The sequence below is a fragment of the Rhinolophus sinicus genome, chromosome 2 (assembly GCF_057876585.1).
Source record: "Rhinolophus sinicus isolate RSI-liver-muscle chromosome 2, RSI-T2T, whole genome shotgun sequence".
In the NCBI taxonomy this organism is placed as follows: domain Eukaryota; kingdom Metazoa; phylum Chordata; class Mammalia; order Chiroptera; family Rhinolophidae; genus Rhinolophus; species Rhinolophus sinicus.
The window spans coordinates 44597966-44615570 of NC_142502.1; the positions used below are offsets into that span (position 1 = coordinate 44597966).

General features: G+C 38.0%; 1 protein-coding gene and 1 pseudogene across 4 annotated transcripts in view; one reads left to right on the forward strand and one right to left on the reverse strand.

The window, feature by feature from the left end:
• The window catches only part of REV3L (REV3 like, DNA directed polymerase zeta catalytic subunit), a 152785-nt gene that overhangs the window by 38759 nt on the left and 96421 nt on the right, over positions 1-17605 (forward strand). For all 4 annotated transcript variants that reach the window (XM_019734940.3, XM_019734942.3, XM_088795507.1 and 1 more), the window contains one exon: positions 14401-14590. In XM_019734940.3, coding sequence (XP_019590499.3) covers positions 14496-14590 — 95 coding nt within the window. In that variant the 5' untranslated portion in view covers positions 14401-14495. The remainder of the gene's footprint in view (positions 1-14400; positions 14591-17605) is intronic.
• LOC141571891 (rRNA-processing protein FCF1 homolog pseudogene) lies at positions 5078-7109 on the reverse strand (annotated as a pseudogene).

The following is a 17605-nucleotide window of genomic DNA, read 5'->3' on the forward strand; positions in this document are numbered from 1 at the left end:
AACAGCTTTATTCAGACATAGTTCACATACCATACAACTTACATATTTAAAGTGTGCAATTCAGTAATTTTTAGTATAGCCACAATTGTGCACCTATCACCACAGACAGTTTTAGAACAATTTTAGCGCTCTAAGAAGAAATGCCATATCCAATAGAGTTACTACCCATTCCACCCAACACCGTTAGCTCTTACAGCCACTAGCTTTTCTGTCCCTATACACTTATTCTGGATATTTCACATAAATGGAATCAAACAGTATGTGACCTTTTGTGACAGGCTTCTTTAACTTAGCATTATGTTTCCAGGGTTCATCCATGTTGTAGCGTGTGTCAGTATTTCAGTCCTTTTTATGGCAGAATAAATATTCCACTGTATGGATATTCTACATTACATTTATCCATTCATCAGATGATAAACATTTGGGTTATTACCACCTTTTGTCTATTATGAATAATGCTGCTATGGGCCATTCTTGTACAAGTTTTTGTGAGGAAGTATATTTGCACTTGTCTTGGGCACATTTCTAAGAGTAGAATTGTTGGTCATATGATAATTCTATGTTTAACCTTTTGAGTAGCTACCAGACTATTTTCCAAAGCAGCTACACCATGTAACATCCCCACTAGCAGTGTATGAGGTTTCCAGTTTCTCCACAACACTTGTTATTGTCTGACTTTTTGATTATAGTCATCTTAGTAGCTGGGAAATGGTATTTCATTGTGGTTTTGAATTGTGTTTAACTGATATGTAGCTACTGATGTTGAGTATCTTTTCGTTTACTCATTGGCCATTTGTGTATATTCTTGGAGAAATGTCTATTCAGATCTTTTTCCGTTTTAAAATTGCGTTGTCTTTTTATTATTGAGTTGTAAGAGTTGTTTATTCTAGATACAAATCCCTTATCAAATATGATTTCCAAATAGTTTCTCTTCTTCTATGGGTTGTCTTTTTACTTTCTTATGGATAGGTAAAATTTTAAGAGCTCTTAGTGTTCAGCTACCAGAAAGTATAGCAAAACAATTCACTAGATTTGCATAATACAATTACCTATATAACATTTTATATGTGTGTCTTTGAAAGAAAACTCAGGCATTTATATACAAATTTGACTAGACAGTAAATTTATCTTGATTAGCAATTAATATTGCTTTAAGTTGTCTGAGGTGAATTTTCACATTGTAATCAGGTTATTAAATTTACTTCAGGACCGTGGATTACTTGCCTTTCAATTGAAATACCAAAGATTAATATGTGTAATCATTCTGGCTAAAATGTCTGTAACTAAAACAGTATGTGTTTTACAAACCAGATTTTATTTTTTTTTTCAGCTAAGGTTAATTAAACATTAGTTATTTTTATGACATTTAGTCTGAAAGGTGCACTTTTTTTTTTTTTTTTTTAAGATTCTGGCTTAAAACTACTAGTAGCAGTTTAATTATTTAAGGCTAGACTTTTTAGAAACAACGATGGTACACCACGGTGGTGGACCTTTAATTAGCACCCAAACTGAGCTTCACGGTCACTGTGAAAGGCAAGGTAATTACTGATTTACTTTCTATAATAATAATTGCAAACTAAAGTATGAACTTTGGAAATGTCATTTCATCAGATTCTTGACATATTAATCATAAAAGAATTTGTATGTTATATTTTGCTGTTTATTTTACTTTTTAACATGGAATGTTGGTCCTTAATTCAGTCCCATTAGTCCTCTTGCAAATAGGGGAAGATAGGGCATTCATTATAAATATCTCATTAGCATTTATAAAGAAATTATTTACAAGGAGAAAATAAAGTTTTAAAAGCAGTCAAATTTTCTACTAGACTCAGTTGAAAGCCCTCTTAGGATTTAATGAGTATGAAAAAGACATCCTGTTGTGTCAGTTTTCCAACTATCAGTTCTCTGACGTCAGTGATGGGTATTCTATAATTTGATTCAGTTGTAACAGTAATTACCCGAAGTTAGTGCAGACTCCACAGGGTAAGGGGTCAGTCCCACAAGACTGCTTTTATTCACTTCAGATAACAGCCACAAGTGGGGTCCCCAGGCTACCTACACTTCTGCCTGCCAACTACAGATTTGGGGATTCCCACAACCCCTTCCCCCACCCCAGGTTTGATAATTGCTAGAACAACTCACAGAACTTAATAAAGTACTATACTTACCCAGTGTATTAAGGATATAAATGAACAGTCAAATGAAGAGGTACGTAGGGCAAAGTTCAGAAGGGTCCTGAGCTCAGATGCCTCTGTGCCTCTGGAGTCATGATGCACCATCCTCTTGCTTCATCAGTAAGTTCACCATCCAGGAAGTTTCTCCAGACCTCATTGTACAAGAGTTTTTATTGAAGTTTCATTACAAAGGCATTATTGATGAAATCATGGGCCATTGGTGATTGAACTAAATCTTAAGACCGTCTTCCCGCCCTGGAGGTGAGGTTGGGGGGAATAAAGTGGAAAGTGCCAACCCTCTCGTCATGTCGTTGATTCCTCTGGCAGCCAGCCCCCATTCTGAAGCTATCTAAAGGCTGTACCAAGAGTCACCTCGTTAGCATAAATTCAGGTATGATCAAAGGGGGTTTGTTCTGAGTAACAAAAAAAATACTCGTCACTCAGGACATTCTAAGGGTTTTAGGAGCTCTGTGCCAGGAAGCAGGCACAAAGGCCAATATATGTGTATTGTACTACACGTCCTTATCCAGCATGTATCAAACGCCCACTATATTCCAGGCTCTCTGCCAGGCATTGAGAATAGGAAGAATTAGAAGACGTGTGTCCAGGGAATTCACACTGCAGTTATGGAGACAAAGACAGTGACGTTGCATCTTACGTGGGGATTAGGTTCTGAAGTGAAGGTATGAGATTAAAACCTCATACACCATTTTCCTTGACAATATTTTAAATTGCGTGAAATCTACCACACTGTCTTTCAATAAATCTACCATACTCTTTGAATAAACCCAGCAGCTTAATTTTCCTCAGTTATGGACATAATCACTGTTTCCGCAGTTGAGCTCTAGTTGAAATAGTTGGCCCAGTCATGAAAACTGAACTGTATCTTTTAAACAGTAGAATCACACTTAGTTTCCTCTCTCAGTAGGAGAGGCTTCCACTGTTAGAGGCACAAAGGAACTGAGACTAAAGAACAACAGTTGTATATACCCCGCCTCACAGCACGGGGGCGTACATGTATTGACTGGACACACTAGCGTCATTTAACTGTGTTTTCATAGTCATTCATTCAGTCTCTGTGTCTGTCTCTACCTGTGTCTTCCCATTCCTGTCAGTCCTTTCCTATCCAGTAAGTAAGATGTACATATGATGTGATTCTACTGTGTATAAACATATGTGTAGTATAACATGATAAGTCCCGTAATAGATTTATACAGGTTCTGTTAGGACATAAATAAGGGAACAGCTTTTAAACTTACTTTTGTAGGTGAAGGAAGGTGTGTATAGTTGAATTAGCAAGTGAACTGGTCCTTCAAGAATGAGATGCAGGCCGGCCCGGTGGCTCAGGCGGTTAGAGCTCCATGCTCCTAACTCCGAAGTCTGCAGGTTCGATTCCCACATGGGCCAGTGGCCTCTCAACCACAAGGTTGCCAGTTCCATTCCTCGATTCCCGCAAGGGATGGTGGGCAGCACCCCCTGCAACTAAGATTGAACACGGCACCTTGAGCTGAGCTGCCGCTGAGCTCCCGGATGGCTCAGTTGGTTGGAGCGCATCCTCTCAACCACAGGGTTGCGGGTTCGACTCCCACAAGGGATGGTGGGCTGTGCCCCCTTCAACTAGCAACGGCAACTGGACCTGGAGTTGAGCTGCACCCTCCACAACTAAGACTGAAAGGATAACAACTTGCAGCTGAATGGCACCCTCCACAACTAAGATTGAAAGGACAACAACGTGACTTAAAGTCATGGAAGTTCACGCTGTTCCCCAATAAAATCCAATAAAATCTTTAAAAAAAAAAAAAAAGAATGAGATGCAGTTACAGTGTTTTTCATCTAAATACTCATCATATTCTTTGTTTTGTTTTCAAAAAATACTCTATATCAGTTTTTTTCCTGTTTCCTCAGTGATGGTTCTTCTGGTTGTAGAGTATATTAATTAATTCAAGGAACTGTATGAGCACATCTGAGGCAATGTGCTGAGGCAAAGGATTCTAATTCCCAGAGTTGCTTTGGTTTGTGATGCTTCCATAAATTCTCATTTGCATAGTACCCAAATTGTACTGGTGGATGTGAAAATGGGAAAATTGATTTTCTCCATTGAGTAGAGAGCTATAGGTCAAAACATGATGTGTTCTTCAGCTACTTACACAGTTCTGTAGTTTTACATCTGCCATTTTGTTATTTGTTTTTTGTCTGTCTGATGCTTTTTTGTTGCTCTGTTCTTCCATTACAGCTTTTTATGCTAAATAGATCTTTTTATACTATTTTAATTCTATTATGGTCTTGTATAATTTTTTTTAAGTTATTTTCTTAAATAACTTAAGAAAATAACTTAAGTTATTAAGTGGTTGCTCTGGAGATTACACTTAGCATTTTAACTTAAAACAGTATAGTTTAGATTAATCCCAATTTAATTTTAATAGCATATGAAAACTATTTACTTACGTATTTACCTTTACTGGTGTTTATTGCTTAGTGTGGATTTGAATTACTTTGAATTTGGATATTGTCCTTTTATTTGAGTCTAGAATTAAATACCCTTTAGTATTTCTTGTAGGACAGGTCTGCTGGTGACAAATTCTCTCAATTTTTATTTATGTGGGACTGTCTTAACTTCTTTTTCCCCCACCTCTCCCAACTTTCTGTTTGTGAAGGGCAGATTTGCTAGATATAACCTTCTTGGTTGACAGTGTTTTTCTTTCATCACTTTAACTGTATTATTCCATAGCCTTTTCTGGCCTAAAGAGAAGTCAGCTATTTATCTTATTGAGGAAACTGTTCAAGCTTTATCTACTTGGAGTTTGTTGAGCTTCTTGCATATGCTGATTAATATTTTCCATCAAATTTGGGAAGTTTTTGACCATTTAAAAAATATTCTTTTACCATTTTTTGCTTCTAAGACTCACACTATGTGTATGTTCATATGCTCGATGGACTCCTGCAGATCTCTGAGGCTCTGTTAATGTTTCTTCATTCTTATTCCTCAGATTGGAGAGTCTCAACTCACCTGTTATCAAGTTCCGATTGTTTCTTCTTCCAGTTCAAATGTGCTGTTGACCCCCTCTAATAAAATTTTAAATTTAAGTCTTGTGCTTTTCAACACTAAAATTTCTATTTGATTCTTTTTATCAAGATCTATTTTTGTGTTTGAGCAGTCATCGGATTTATAAAAAGTTGCAAAAATTTAAAATGATACAAAAATTTCATTTTCAAAACAACATCAAAGAATGTCTTTAACCATACTCAGTTCATAACAGAGCAAATGGGTTAGTGGAAGAATAATTCATGCTGTAGCAGGTTTCATAAACTGGCAACAGAGAAAGTTGGTTGAAGGAAAGCAGAGGAATTTTTGTCTTTTAAGAATTGGAATCCAGGGGCTCCATAATCATCTGGCATCCGCTCATTGTGGTACCTGTGGTTAGGAATGTACACAGTGGGAACTCGAGGGATCTTCCTGATTCTTCGCTTAAGGTCCCAGTCAAACGTGGCCACAAGGTAACACGTGTGCTGAGTAACTCTCTGTACCAAGCAGTCATCTGCAGAGGTTCCTTTGTGTGTGCATGGTAGCGGTTCACATCTTGGATCCTTGGCAAACCTTAGAGCACTGGATACTTTTGCCCCAATTTCTCAATTTCAACCATTACATAGTCAGTTATACAGGGATACACGTGGCATACAAACAGTCCATCATTGACTGCACTAAGTGTAGTTTGGTTTTTAACGGAAAAGTTGATACAGTTGGTATCAACCAGGGTGTGGTAAGGTGGCCCCGCTGTGTGTTATCCTGGAAGAATAGGCAGGGAGGGTGTTCTCTTTCCTTGTGTGCACTGGGATCTTTTTTTTTTTTTTTTTTTTTTTTTTAGGTTTTAATCCATCCTTTTCTTTAAGCCTCTGATCTCTGAGAGTAAGTGTTCATTTCAAGGTCGCATACTTCCTTGTTTTCTTTTGCTTCCCCATGTTCATGCTCTTCTCTTATCTCTTCAGGCTCAAAATCTCTCTCTTCATTTATAGTCTCTATTAGGTAAAACATTCTCAAACTTTCCTTTAATTCTTTAGACATGACCACCTTTAGTTCTTTAAAATGTAATACTTGTTTAAAGTCTTCGTCTTATAAAACAAATGCCTGGACTTCTTCAGGGACAGTTTCTGTTGACTACCTTTTTCCTATGTATGGGCCATACTTTCCTTTTTCTTTGTATGCATTAGAATTTTTTTGTTGAACACTAGATATTTTAAATAATATGACAGTAATGGAATTCATATTCCTCTCTACCCCCAGGATTTATTTTTGTTGTTGGTGGTGGTGTTTTCGCTTTAGTGATTTCCTGGCCTAGTTCTCTACAGTCTATTCTTTCATGTCTCTGTTCAGCTAGCTTAGTGATCAGTTGATGACTGGCCAGAGATTTCTTTACAAGCCGTGAACCAATAGGTCTCCTTCCAGCTTTTGCCGAGGGGCTCTGTGTTTGTGTGATGGAGCTGAACTGCAAGGTCAGCCGGAAGTAAAAGATTAGGACCTTTTCAGGACTTCCTGAGCATGCACACAGCTCCACACGTGTGTATAGCCTTCTAAATTCCCAGGGCGGTGCCAGAGCTTTCAAAGCCCATTATAGACATTTCATTCCTCAGTTTTTCCTTTTAAGTTTTTCGGTCATCCAGTTGTTAGCTGCTACAGGTAAAACTCCCTCAGGCAACTGTGATGTTAAACAATTGCTGCTGATAGTTTTTAGCAAAAATGCTGTGGATAGGACTATTCACATAGCATGAAGTCTGGTCTGAGTCTGATCAAATAAAGAGAAGCCCTGAGAAGAGCTTTGTAGCAAGCTGCCAGGCAAGTCAAATAGTGGCAGTTTTCTGAGGGTGGGGCTTTTGGAGACCTCCAAATCTATTCTGGCCTCTCCAGTGCCTGCTCGGCTGTTGGTTTGCACAGCTACTGTAGTTACAAGGCTTTGGTTTTCAAGGCTACCCTGGAGTTGGGAAGGTGAGGGGGGGTTGGGTTAGGGCAAGTTAAAACACCACAAAGCTTGCTGTTCTTGCTAAGAGTCAACTGGTTTTTCTTTTTTTAATAAGCACTACTTGGATTGGCACAAGCCTTTAGTTAATTCCTAGAAGCGTGAAAAAAGTTGATTTTCACAGTATGTGCCATTGTTCTTGTTGCTTTTATGGAGCCTCTGGCTTACAAAGGTCCTTCCTCTGCCATTCTGGAAGTGCCTCCTCCCATTCTTATGTGCTGCTTGAATCTGTGTCCTGCTTCCAGTCTTTGACCCCGCCTCTCGTTGCTTGCCTTTCTCTTAAACATTTCTACTGGCCCCTTGGAACTCTGGTTCCGTGGCTAACATACTTATATGCTCAATTATTCACTAACTGTTGCCTCCCTTTCTCGCCAGGCAGCCCTCTCAGGCTCATTCTCTCACATCCCACATAAATCAACATCCTCTGCTCCTCCCTTAGATATTAGTACTCGTCAAGTTCCTGGCCTAGGCCCCTTCTTTTGTCTGCCTGTTCTCCCTGAACAGTCTTACCAATTGTTGGGCATATTTTCAAATCTTTTTTCTCTAGCCAAATCTCTCTGTTAAGCTCCACATCTGTGTACCTAATTGTGCTTAATGTAAATCTCCATTTAAAATTCCACGACTTCAAAACAAATCAACCTACTCTTCGTTCTCAGTTTTCTTTGACATTCCCTTTCATCGAGTTGCCTAACCAAAAATTTGGGTCATCTTTGATTTTTTTCCTTCTTTACCCTGTGCCCAAATACCAGTTATCTCGTTATTCTATGCTGTAAATCCTTCTTGATGTTTTCACTGTCTCTACTGATACATCTCACCGGAATTACTCCACTCGCCTCCTAAACAGGTCTTCTATTGTAGTTCTGTCCCCAGCTTCCCCACAGTGTGTCCACAGGGATCTTTATAAAATACAAATCCACACAGGTCACAAAATTCACTCATTCACTCACTCAATCTTTTTATCCATTGCACACCTTGCTCACTCCTGATTACATTTTCCCTCTTCCCAAACAATGACATGTTCTGTTTTGCTTTCAGGTTTCTGTATGTATCGCAGCATTCTTTCTCACTTTGCTCTTTTGTTGCTACCTCTGGGCAGCCTTCCTGTATTCTTACAAATCTTAGTTAGATACTTCTGGATATAGAATTGCCATGCTGTAATTCCCTATGTACTCATCTTTATCTCTAGGTAGAATGTAAAGTCCATGGGATTAGGGACTATATTATGAGCAGCCTGTGGTCTAGCTCCTAACATCGAGCTTGCACAAATTATTCAGTGAACAGAGAACTTGCCTACATTTATGAACGAAGGAACCACCCATGTTCAGCACTGGAAATAATACAAAGATATATTAGACAAATGTATGTGTAAAATAGACCTTTGAAACAGCTGGTGTTTGCGGGCTCTAGTTCTGTTAGTAATATGGGATTAGTAACTTAAAGCCAATGATTCTAAATAAAGTCCTGTATACTTTAGTTGAAGAAATTAAATGGTGTGAAATAACCCCAACGCATTATTTACAAATTAAAGGAGAAAATGAAGAGAGGCTCTTCAACAGGAAGATTATATCCATATGCCCTTTGTAAAGTTAGCGATTATACTTAGTTTTTGATTTCTTCGAACTTCTAGGTCATTTAGAAGTAGATAACTTCTTGCTTTTCTCTTACGCAAATTGTATAAGGTTTAGAAAATTTTGTACGCAAAAAGAAAAAGATCACCCATTATCTGGTTTAATGTATTATTTATAGTTTTATAACTGAAATAAACTTGAATGTCACCTGAAATAAATATATCAGAAACATTGCTTCATGCTAGAAAAATACTTCGTCACTGCCTGTTGCTGAGGTCAGCAAACTTTTTCTGTAAAGGGCCACATGGTGTATGTTTTAGGTTTTTAGGGCTATAAGGTTTCTGTTGCAAATACTCAACCTGCCTATAGCAGAAGTAGCCCCAGACTATTCCAAATGGGTGTGGTGTATTCTGGTGAAACCTTATTTACAAAAACAGACAGCAAGCAGGATTTGGTATGAGAGCCATAAATCTATTCCATGATACCGGTATACCATAATTACTTAATCTATTTTTGGAAATTTATATTGTCTTCAATTTTTTCACCATTGTTAGTAATACTATCTTAGCATCTTACGATCGAAATCTTCATGTATATTCTTAATTTTTTGCTTAGGATAAATTCTGAAAAGTAATTTCTAGGGCTAAGAGTACATACTTAAGACTTTTAAATTGAGAATAGGTGGTATAGTACTTGCTTTCTAATCGTGACTATGAAGAGTTTTGTTTGGTTTATTTTGTGGTTTTGTGTGTCTGTATGTGGGGGAGATGGAGTGAAAATTTAGAAAGACAGAAACAAAGACTGGACGGAAGCAGCTTGAGTTAATGATAGTAATATAAAACTTAAAAAGATATTCTAGGAAGAAGAAAATACGAAAAATTCCATAAATACAAAATGTCCTATTCACATACCAAGCTTTTTTGTTTGGTAGTTCTGTAGAGTTTTATTTAAAATCTTGTGTAGATTGAGTTTGAGATTTGGGAGATGGGGTTTGCAAATTATCAAATAAGCATTTCTTATTCAATCTCCTGAAATACTCTTAGGCCAGCATGATTTTGATTATGGCTACCAATCAGCCTGTTTTAAAAAAAGAAAAAGAAGAGGACATTAGACTTTTCCATTCTGGATGATGATGAAGTCTAATCAATTAGAGCAGAAATTGGCAAACTGCTATCCATGGACCATTGCCTGTTTTGGTAAATGAAATTTTATTGGAACACAGCCATGCCCATTCACTTAAGTACCGCCTATGGCTGCTTTCAGGCTGTAGCGGCAGAGCTAAGTCGTTCTATCAAAGACAGTGTGGCCCGTAAAGCCTAAAATATTTGCTGTCTGCCACTTTACAGAAAAAAAACTTGCAGACTCCAGAATTAGAGTAATGGTATGTGTTAGTCTTTCTGTTTATCGGAAATGGATCTACAAAAATACAGGTAATTATGCTACAAATCAACTAACAAGATTTTAGATGTGCAATTAATTAAGAGACCAAATCCAGACACTTGAAATATAGAAGAAAATATGGGGGGAAAACATAGAAATGTTGGAATACAGAGGACTTAATGTTTGGTGTAATTCTAAATTCTGTGAAAGATTAGATTCAGAGCACCCAAGTACTGGCTATTCCAGAGCACCTGTCTTAGTTTAGAAGCCCTACTTAACACACAGTTGGAAAGTAACCAACTCTGCAGAGTTTTGCCATGGAGTCTTTAAAAGCCAGCAGTCACACTGTGACAAGTTTCCACGGAGCTTTCTTGAAACAACTTTCTTGCAATTTCTGAATTAGGCAACACCAGTTAAATTGGAAAATTCAAACTCTTAAAAATTTTCGGGGGCAGCTGGATGGCTCAGTTGGTTAGAGCATGCAAACTCTGAACAACAGGGTTGCTGGTTCGATTCCCGAATGGGATGGTGGGCTGTGCCCCCTGCAACTAAAGATTGAAAACAGTGACTGGACTTGGAGCTGAGCTGCACCCTCCACAACTAGATTGAGGGACAACAACTTGAAGCTGATGGACCCTGGAGAAACACACTGTCCCCCAATATTCCCCAATAAATAAATTTATAAAAAATAAAAATAAAATTTTCAAAACCTATGTACATAGGCTTATTCTCCCAAAGGCAATCTTTATTCCTCCTGGACTTGTTGCCTTAATTCAGTTTGAGATGACAATAAGGGGGTACATTCCAAAAGTAGGGATATTTTCTTTCTTTGGACCCACATGTTACCTAGACATAGCTAATATCCTAAACCCTTTAAGGATATTTCACTAATTTTGTAAAAACATCCTTTAAAAAATCCTGTGTGTGGAACTGCTTGGAGCATAGAAGAAAAGACTCTAGACTGAAGACACAAGTTCCTCTTAACTAGGCCACTAAAACTGAGTCCCAAGTTCCAAGTACCTACCTGGGGACTTAATTTTATGCGAGAAAAGCCACTAATTTAGTCCCTTAGCCATTAAATTTAGGGTGTTTTCTTATAGCCAAACCTAATCCTGACTGATGGCTGTCGAGGTATTTTATCTCTGGGATTGCACAGCTGTGTGGCTCCACACATTTTTGTGGAGTAGAGCTGATGGAGGGAAATAAATAGAAGTGGTTTATGTCTTGTCAAGCTAAAGCAATGCTATTACAGAACTACAAATTTTACAATAATAAGACATACTGTTGCTAAAAAGAAATTGCCTTTCACATTCATTTTTGCACATTTCCTTATTTAACTTTTTGAGTTTCTTATTTTGTCTTCTCATTTTTTTTTCTGTGATTCTGTTCTGTATTAGAGCCGTTAGTGCTATGCCAAGAATTCTTTGTGCTGTGCTTGTTCTTCAGGAGCTTGTTCTTGAGGAAGGAAGGGTGGTGAGTAAGACACTGAACGGTTGCTAGGTTCTGGAGAACCAGAGGAAGGTGCATCTGTGTGGATATAGCGACTACAGCTTTGCACGGGACTTTGGGTCATTCAGGGTAGGAAAGTGCAATAAGCTGGGGACCCGTGTCCTTCTGTAACCCTGATGGTATTTCCATTAGTTGTATCAGAGTCCCTCCGTTTTCATAGATTTCTTTTTCAGATATTCAAAAGCCTTCACCTTATTCATTCATTTGCCCTTAAGAAGTTACTCTGTTTTGCTGAGGGTTTGTTCATTCATTTAATAAATGTTTGTTTAACACATGCTGTGTGTGCTGGGTCCTGGGGATATTATGATCATTCAAACAGCACTAGCTCCCAAAGAATTTGCAGTCAAATGGGATAGTCAGGTAAGGAAACAGGTGTTTACAGTACAAAATAGGAAAGTGTAAGGAATCCAACATTAACTTTTTAAAATTGAACTAGCATGGTTAAATGGAAAGAGCATCAGTTGTAGATTTTGTTGTTCTGTTTTCAAATCCTGATTCAATTACTGAATAGCTAGCTTTGGGAAAGTTAAACTCTGTGATACTTGCAAGGTTATTTTTAAAAAAATGTATGGAAAAGAGTTAGTCCAGTGCCTGCTGAATAATTCATTTCTGCTTTTTTTTTTTTTAAATCATATGCCACAAATTATTATAGTTCAAAGCCTGTAAATAGAAAGATAATTTCTCTGGCCCCTACTGCAGAGGAGATGTGAAAAATGGATATTTAAAATATTTTATGAACTTTGTGAATACCATCCCTCTGAAGGAACTATTAGTAAAACTCAGATTTTATAATTGAGTCTCATAAATTTACCCAAATTTCCATTATTAATATATATGGACTGTAAAATTAATATCTTAGAAACTTACAATATATCTTGTAAATATGCTGTTATACTAGTAATTCTGTAATTACGGATCTTAGATTTATTTGTCTTAAAATAAATCTTAAGGGGGAATACATCTCTGTCTCCCCACCTCCCTCACTCTGTGGTTTAGCATGCCAGTTGCTTTAGACCAAGTTGAATTATAGTTTATGTCCAGAAGGGTAATGGTTATAACCGTGTATGAGATGTTTAAAAAGCACTCAAGTAGATCATTAGTAAATTGATTATATATTTTCTTAAGACTCACTCATCACTACAATTTGAATTTTTTCTATTTGAAGAATTGAAAAAAGGGCAGTGTTTAGGAAATAGTACCATGTTGTATTTAGAAATGAAACTAAATAGCCGAGTTTGCTTTTAACTGAAACTATTTTTTTATTCCTTTGGTACTAAGTAGCACAACTGTTGCTAAAAATAGAAACCAAAATTTGTCTAACAGCAACACAATTAGTAATTCTTCAAAAGTGTGAAAGTTGGTAGTTCAAATCAGAATACTGCATTCAGGAGTATAGTATGGATCTTATTCCATTATGTGACTGATCTTTCTAATTTTGCTACATTTATGTAATAATTTGCAGATTCTTTGTTAATTCTCTTCTAACTGTACCTTCAGAGTGTAAGAGAAGCTGATGTTGTTCATATAAAACGTGTGTACACAAGTTACCCACAGAACATAGAACTATTTTCTATACGTTTTATGTAAATCATTCTAAATTATAAATAGGAAATAGTAACCACACAAATAGTTCCTTTCCTACCAAAAGGAAAAAGCCTAGTGAAGCAGAGTGGGATAAGGGGTGCGGAAGAAGCCGAGGCTGGTGTTGGCAGGAGAGTGCAGAGATAGTGACAGCATGAGAAAAATGGATGTGTTCTTCCATCACTGCTGCTCTCCTCTCTGTTTGAATTAGACAAATGGCGTGGGCCCAAAGGGAACTGGGGACAATGCTCAGAGGACAGGAACCACTTCCATACGGCCCTGCCAGGTTCATGAGCGTAATGATGCATCTGCTCTTTGTTGGTGCTGTTGTCACTTAACCTTGTCGTGGATACATTACCGTTTCTGTGGCACTTCTTTTGTGGGTTCTTCCTCATATTACTTTCTTTATCACGGCTGTGCTGGATTGTCTGTTGGCACGTCAGCACGCTTTACCCCTTCCGCACCTTGCCTGATGTAATGGCTTCCTGGGAAGTGTACATGTTTGTTTTTCCCCTCTCATGTGTCTCCCCATGTCCCACTCCACCAAATGTGCAATTTCGATATCCAGAAGTCCATTACAGACAAGGATCTGTAGAGATTTTCTTTTGATTTGTTTTTGTCTGTTTTTTTTCTAATAGCAAAATTTCATTTTTACCCCACCCCCATCCCCACCCTCCTAGTAGCAAAATTCACACACTGAAACTGCTTTTACCCTCTCCTTTCACCCTGAGCTGTCTCTGTCTTTAGGAGGAAGTCTCTTGTTTGAAAACATATATGCCAAGACAGACATTTATTGATTTGTTTAGTAAACCTTCAGTGAAACCTTCAGTAAGCTTCATAACCCTGTGCTGACTGGTATTACAGGATGATTCAGTGAAGTACATAAGCTAGTCAGCTGGTGAGGGTGAAATAAATATTCAAACATATTTCCTACTGTTTCTACCAAAACCACTATTTAAATAATACTATAACGCTTATATTTATAACATGCTCCTAAATATTTTGTTGTAAAATATAGTTAATACAGGTGGCTTTAACTATGGGTTAATTTTCTTCAGCCTTTTCCCTGGATAAGCTATGTTGTCATTAGAACATTTAAATGACTTGCATTCTGAGCTTGTAATGTTAAAATTTTTAAATGCATCTCAAGACTAAACTTTATAATGTGTTACATTTTAGGTCAGAAGACATGTCTTCATCTACATGGCATCTTTCCTTACCTCTATGTGCCATACGATGGTTATGGACAGCAGCCAGAAAGCTATCTTTCTCAGATGGCATTGAGTATCGACAGAGCACTTAATGTGGCTTTAGGCAATCCATCTTCCACGGCTCAGCACGTGTTCAAAGTGTCATTAGTATCGGGAATGTAAGTATATGATACCATCTTTTAAAATTTCTATTTATCTGTATTTCTCTTGCCATTCTAATGAGAAGAAAAATATTCAATTCAAATATACTCTCATTTTTCTTTTATTTCTAGTCTGACGGAACGTTTTAAAGTAAATTTTTATTGCAGTGAAAGATAGATGGTGACCAGTGATTTTTGTTTTAACCCTTTCCATTTCTCTGTTCTCTAGAACTGTAGAACTTCATGTAATTCATTCTAAAAATAGTTATTGAGCAACTTCTGTGTGCCAGGCACTGTTCTAGGCATTTGGGATATATTGGTGAACAAAACAAAGACCCCTCCACCCATGGAGGTTACAGTCTAGTAATGGGAAACAGAAAACAACCAATAGATAAAACATGAAATAAAGTTATTTATTTATTTGTTACATGATAATCAGTGCTATAGAACCAAAGATGTAGAACAGGATTAGAAGGATCAGTAGTGGGTGGGGAAGTAGACGGCTGACAATTTTATATAATCTGGGAAGGTCTCATTGACAAGCAGTTTGACACTGGAGCAAAGACGTGAAGGTGAGGGAGTAGGAACAGCATGGAGGCAGGTGGTAGAGTGGAGGGAGTCAAGGAGAGTAGGACAAAATGAGGTTAAAGAGATGAGAGGATGGCGATCATGTTGGACAGTGCTTCCAAAATATGGTTTCTGTACTTTAGTTTCCAGGATCACCAGCATCAGCTTTATCTGGTTTGACCGCCATGAGAATGTACCTCTCAGATCTCCAAACACAGGGAACATAATTGAACAACAGTCCAGCTACTGCTCTGAAATCCATCTAGCAACGCATAGCAGCAAAGCTGCTTTCCATAGACTGCCCCAGCCCAGGCCTATGCACGGCACGGATACTGAGGCAGCCCTGGGAGGCACTGGAGGACTCGGACAGCCTTTCTGAACTTTCATTACAGTCCCACTGCAATCGATACTTACTACTCTCCCTTCTGTCCCTCCTTCACTGGGGATCAGACTGTATCTAAGTCTGGTGTCTGTTCTTGGGTCTCTCCTGGGTCCCTCTTGATTTTCTCTCACAGGTGTTTCCCCTAATAAATTTCTTGCATATTTTGGCATCTACTTCTCAGAAGACTTGGACTGATACACCTGGGAACTTAGTCAAAATACATTCTTTGGGTCCAACCCCAGACCTAATGAATCAGAAACTTCAGCGGCAGGACCCAGCAATGTGTGTTTTAATAAGCCTTTCTGATGATTCTGTTGCATACGAAAGTTTGAGGACCACCACCATAGTCTGTTCTTACTAAGGACTTTGGCTTTTACTCGGAGCTAGTGCGTGATTTTGAGCAGCCAAATCTAGCTTAAGTTGAAAAGGATTACTTTAGCAGCTGTGTTAAGAATAGATCATAGGGGGAAGGAGCGTAGACACACGGAAAGCATTAGGACTCTGTTTCATTAATCTGGGTGAGAAAATACAGTGGCTTGTACTAGGGTAATAGCAGGGGAGTAGTGAGAAGTGGTCAGCTGCTGGGTCTTTGCTGAGAGCTGAGTCAAGATTTGCTGTCTCAGTGGATGACGGTTGTGAGAGCATTCAAGGATAACTACAAAAGTTTGAGTGTGTTGCTGCAAGGATAGAAGGTGTAGGTAGAGCAGGCTGGCAAGAAAGATTTGGAGCTCATACTGGAACATACTGAATTGATATCTGTATGAAATGCAAGTAGAGATCTTAAATCTGTATGCTTTTCCACCTTAATCTAGATTTACTTCTGGACCCACACAGTACCCTTTTAATTGATTCTGTTCTTCTATTCTGGTCTCACTTCAGAGCCACAAAAGTACTCTTCAGATAATGTACAATGGATCCTTTTAAAATCATTTAAAAGCCTTCAGTGACTTCCTATTGTTCATAAAATAAAATTCTAACCACAGCCTATGTGATCTGACCCCTGCTGTCTGTAACTTTGCTCACTGTGTTCCATCCAGAAACACTGGTCTTTCAGCTTCTCGATGCGCCAAGCTCTTTCCCACCTTTGTACATGCAGCTTCCTTTCCTTGAGTGCTCTGCCCTTCTCCAATCCTTCAAATCCTTCACCCCGCCAGACTTTTTCTCTGACTTCTCTACTTAAAAGAGCTTGTTGTTATTCTGTATCTCAGCCCATCCTTTGTTTCCTTTAGCACTTAATTTAATTTGTAATTATTTTAATGTTTTATTTACTTAATTTTTATGTATTTCTCCCACCAGCAGGTTAGGGTCATGAGAAAAAGGACCAGGTTTGTCTTGTTCGTCATTATATGTCTCGCACCTGTATGGTGTTGGACACTTAGCAGATAGTTAGTGCTCAATAACTAATAGGTTGGTGCAAAAGTAATTGAGGTTTAAAAGGTTAAAAGTAATTGCAAAAACCGCAGTTACTTTTGCACCAACCTAATATTTGGTTGAATGAGGTGAAAGTTCACACCCATCTATGACAGCAACAGTTATTATGTTAAAGAGAATCATCAGCTTTCTAAATGTTTTATGTTTAATATTTTCTAAAAACTTTGTTATACATATTCTCATTTCAAAGTTGAATCTCCAAACAGTGTAGTGAAATGAATAATTAGTCACCAATCATTTTGTATTTTTGATGGCTGTTTGTTAAAGGCATTGCCATATTTTGAATTTATACCTGGGGCAAAAGATGAGCTGTTCAATCTAATTTATGGCTGCCATTCTCCTTTTTCTCCTATTCCAATATTTTGTTGTTGTTTTTTTCTTACCTAGATCTCCTTTCCCTTACCATACATTCTAGCTTCTGTGAGTCCTTTACTCCTTCAATATTCCCTCCTTCTTTAAGCTAGACAAGGTTGCCTCTAGCTACCAAATTATAATTTGTACAAGGTTTGATTCCAGTCCTCCTAGACTGTGCATTCTCCTGAGCCTGCGTTAAGACATAGGACCATGACATGACCTCAGGCTCATTTCTGGGATTCCTTGCCACTTGTGTGTTAGGGACAATTGAGTTGGTTTGGACTCCTGACGACCTGTGA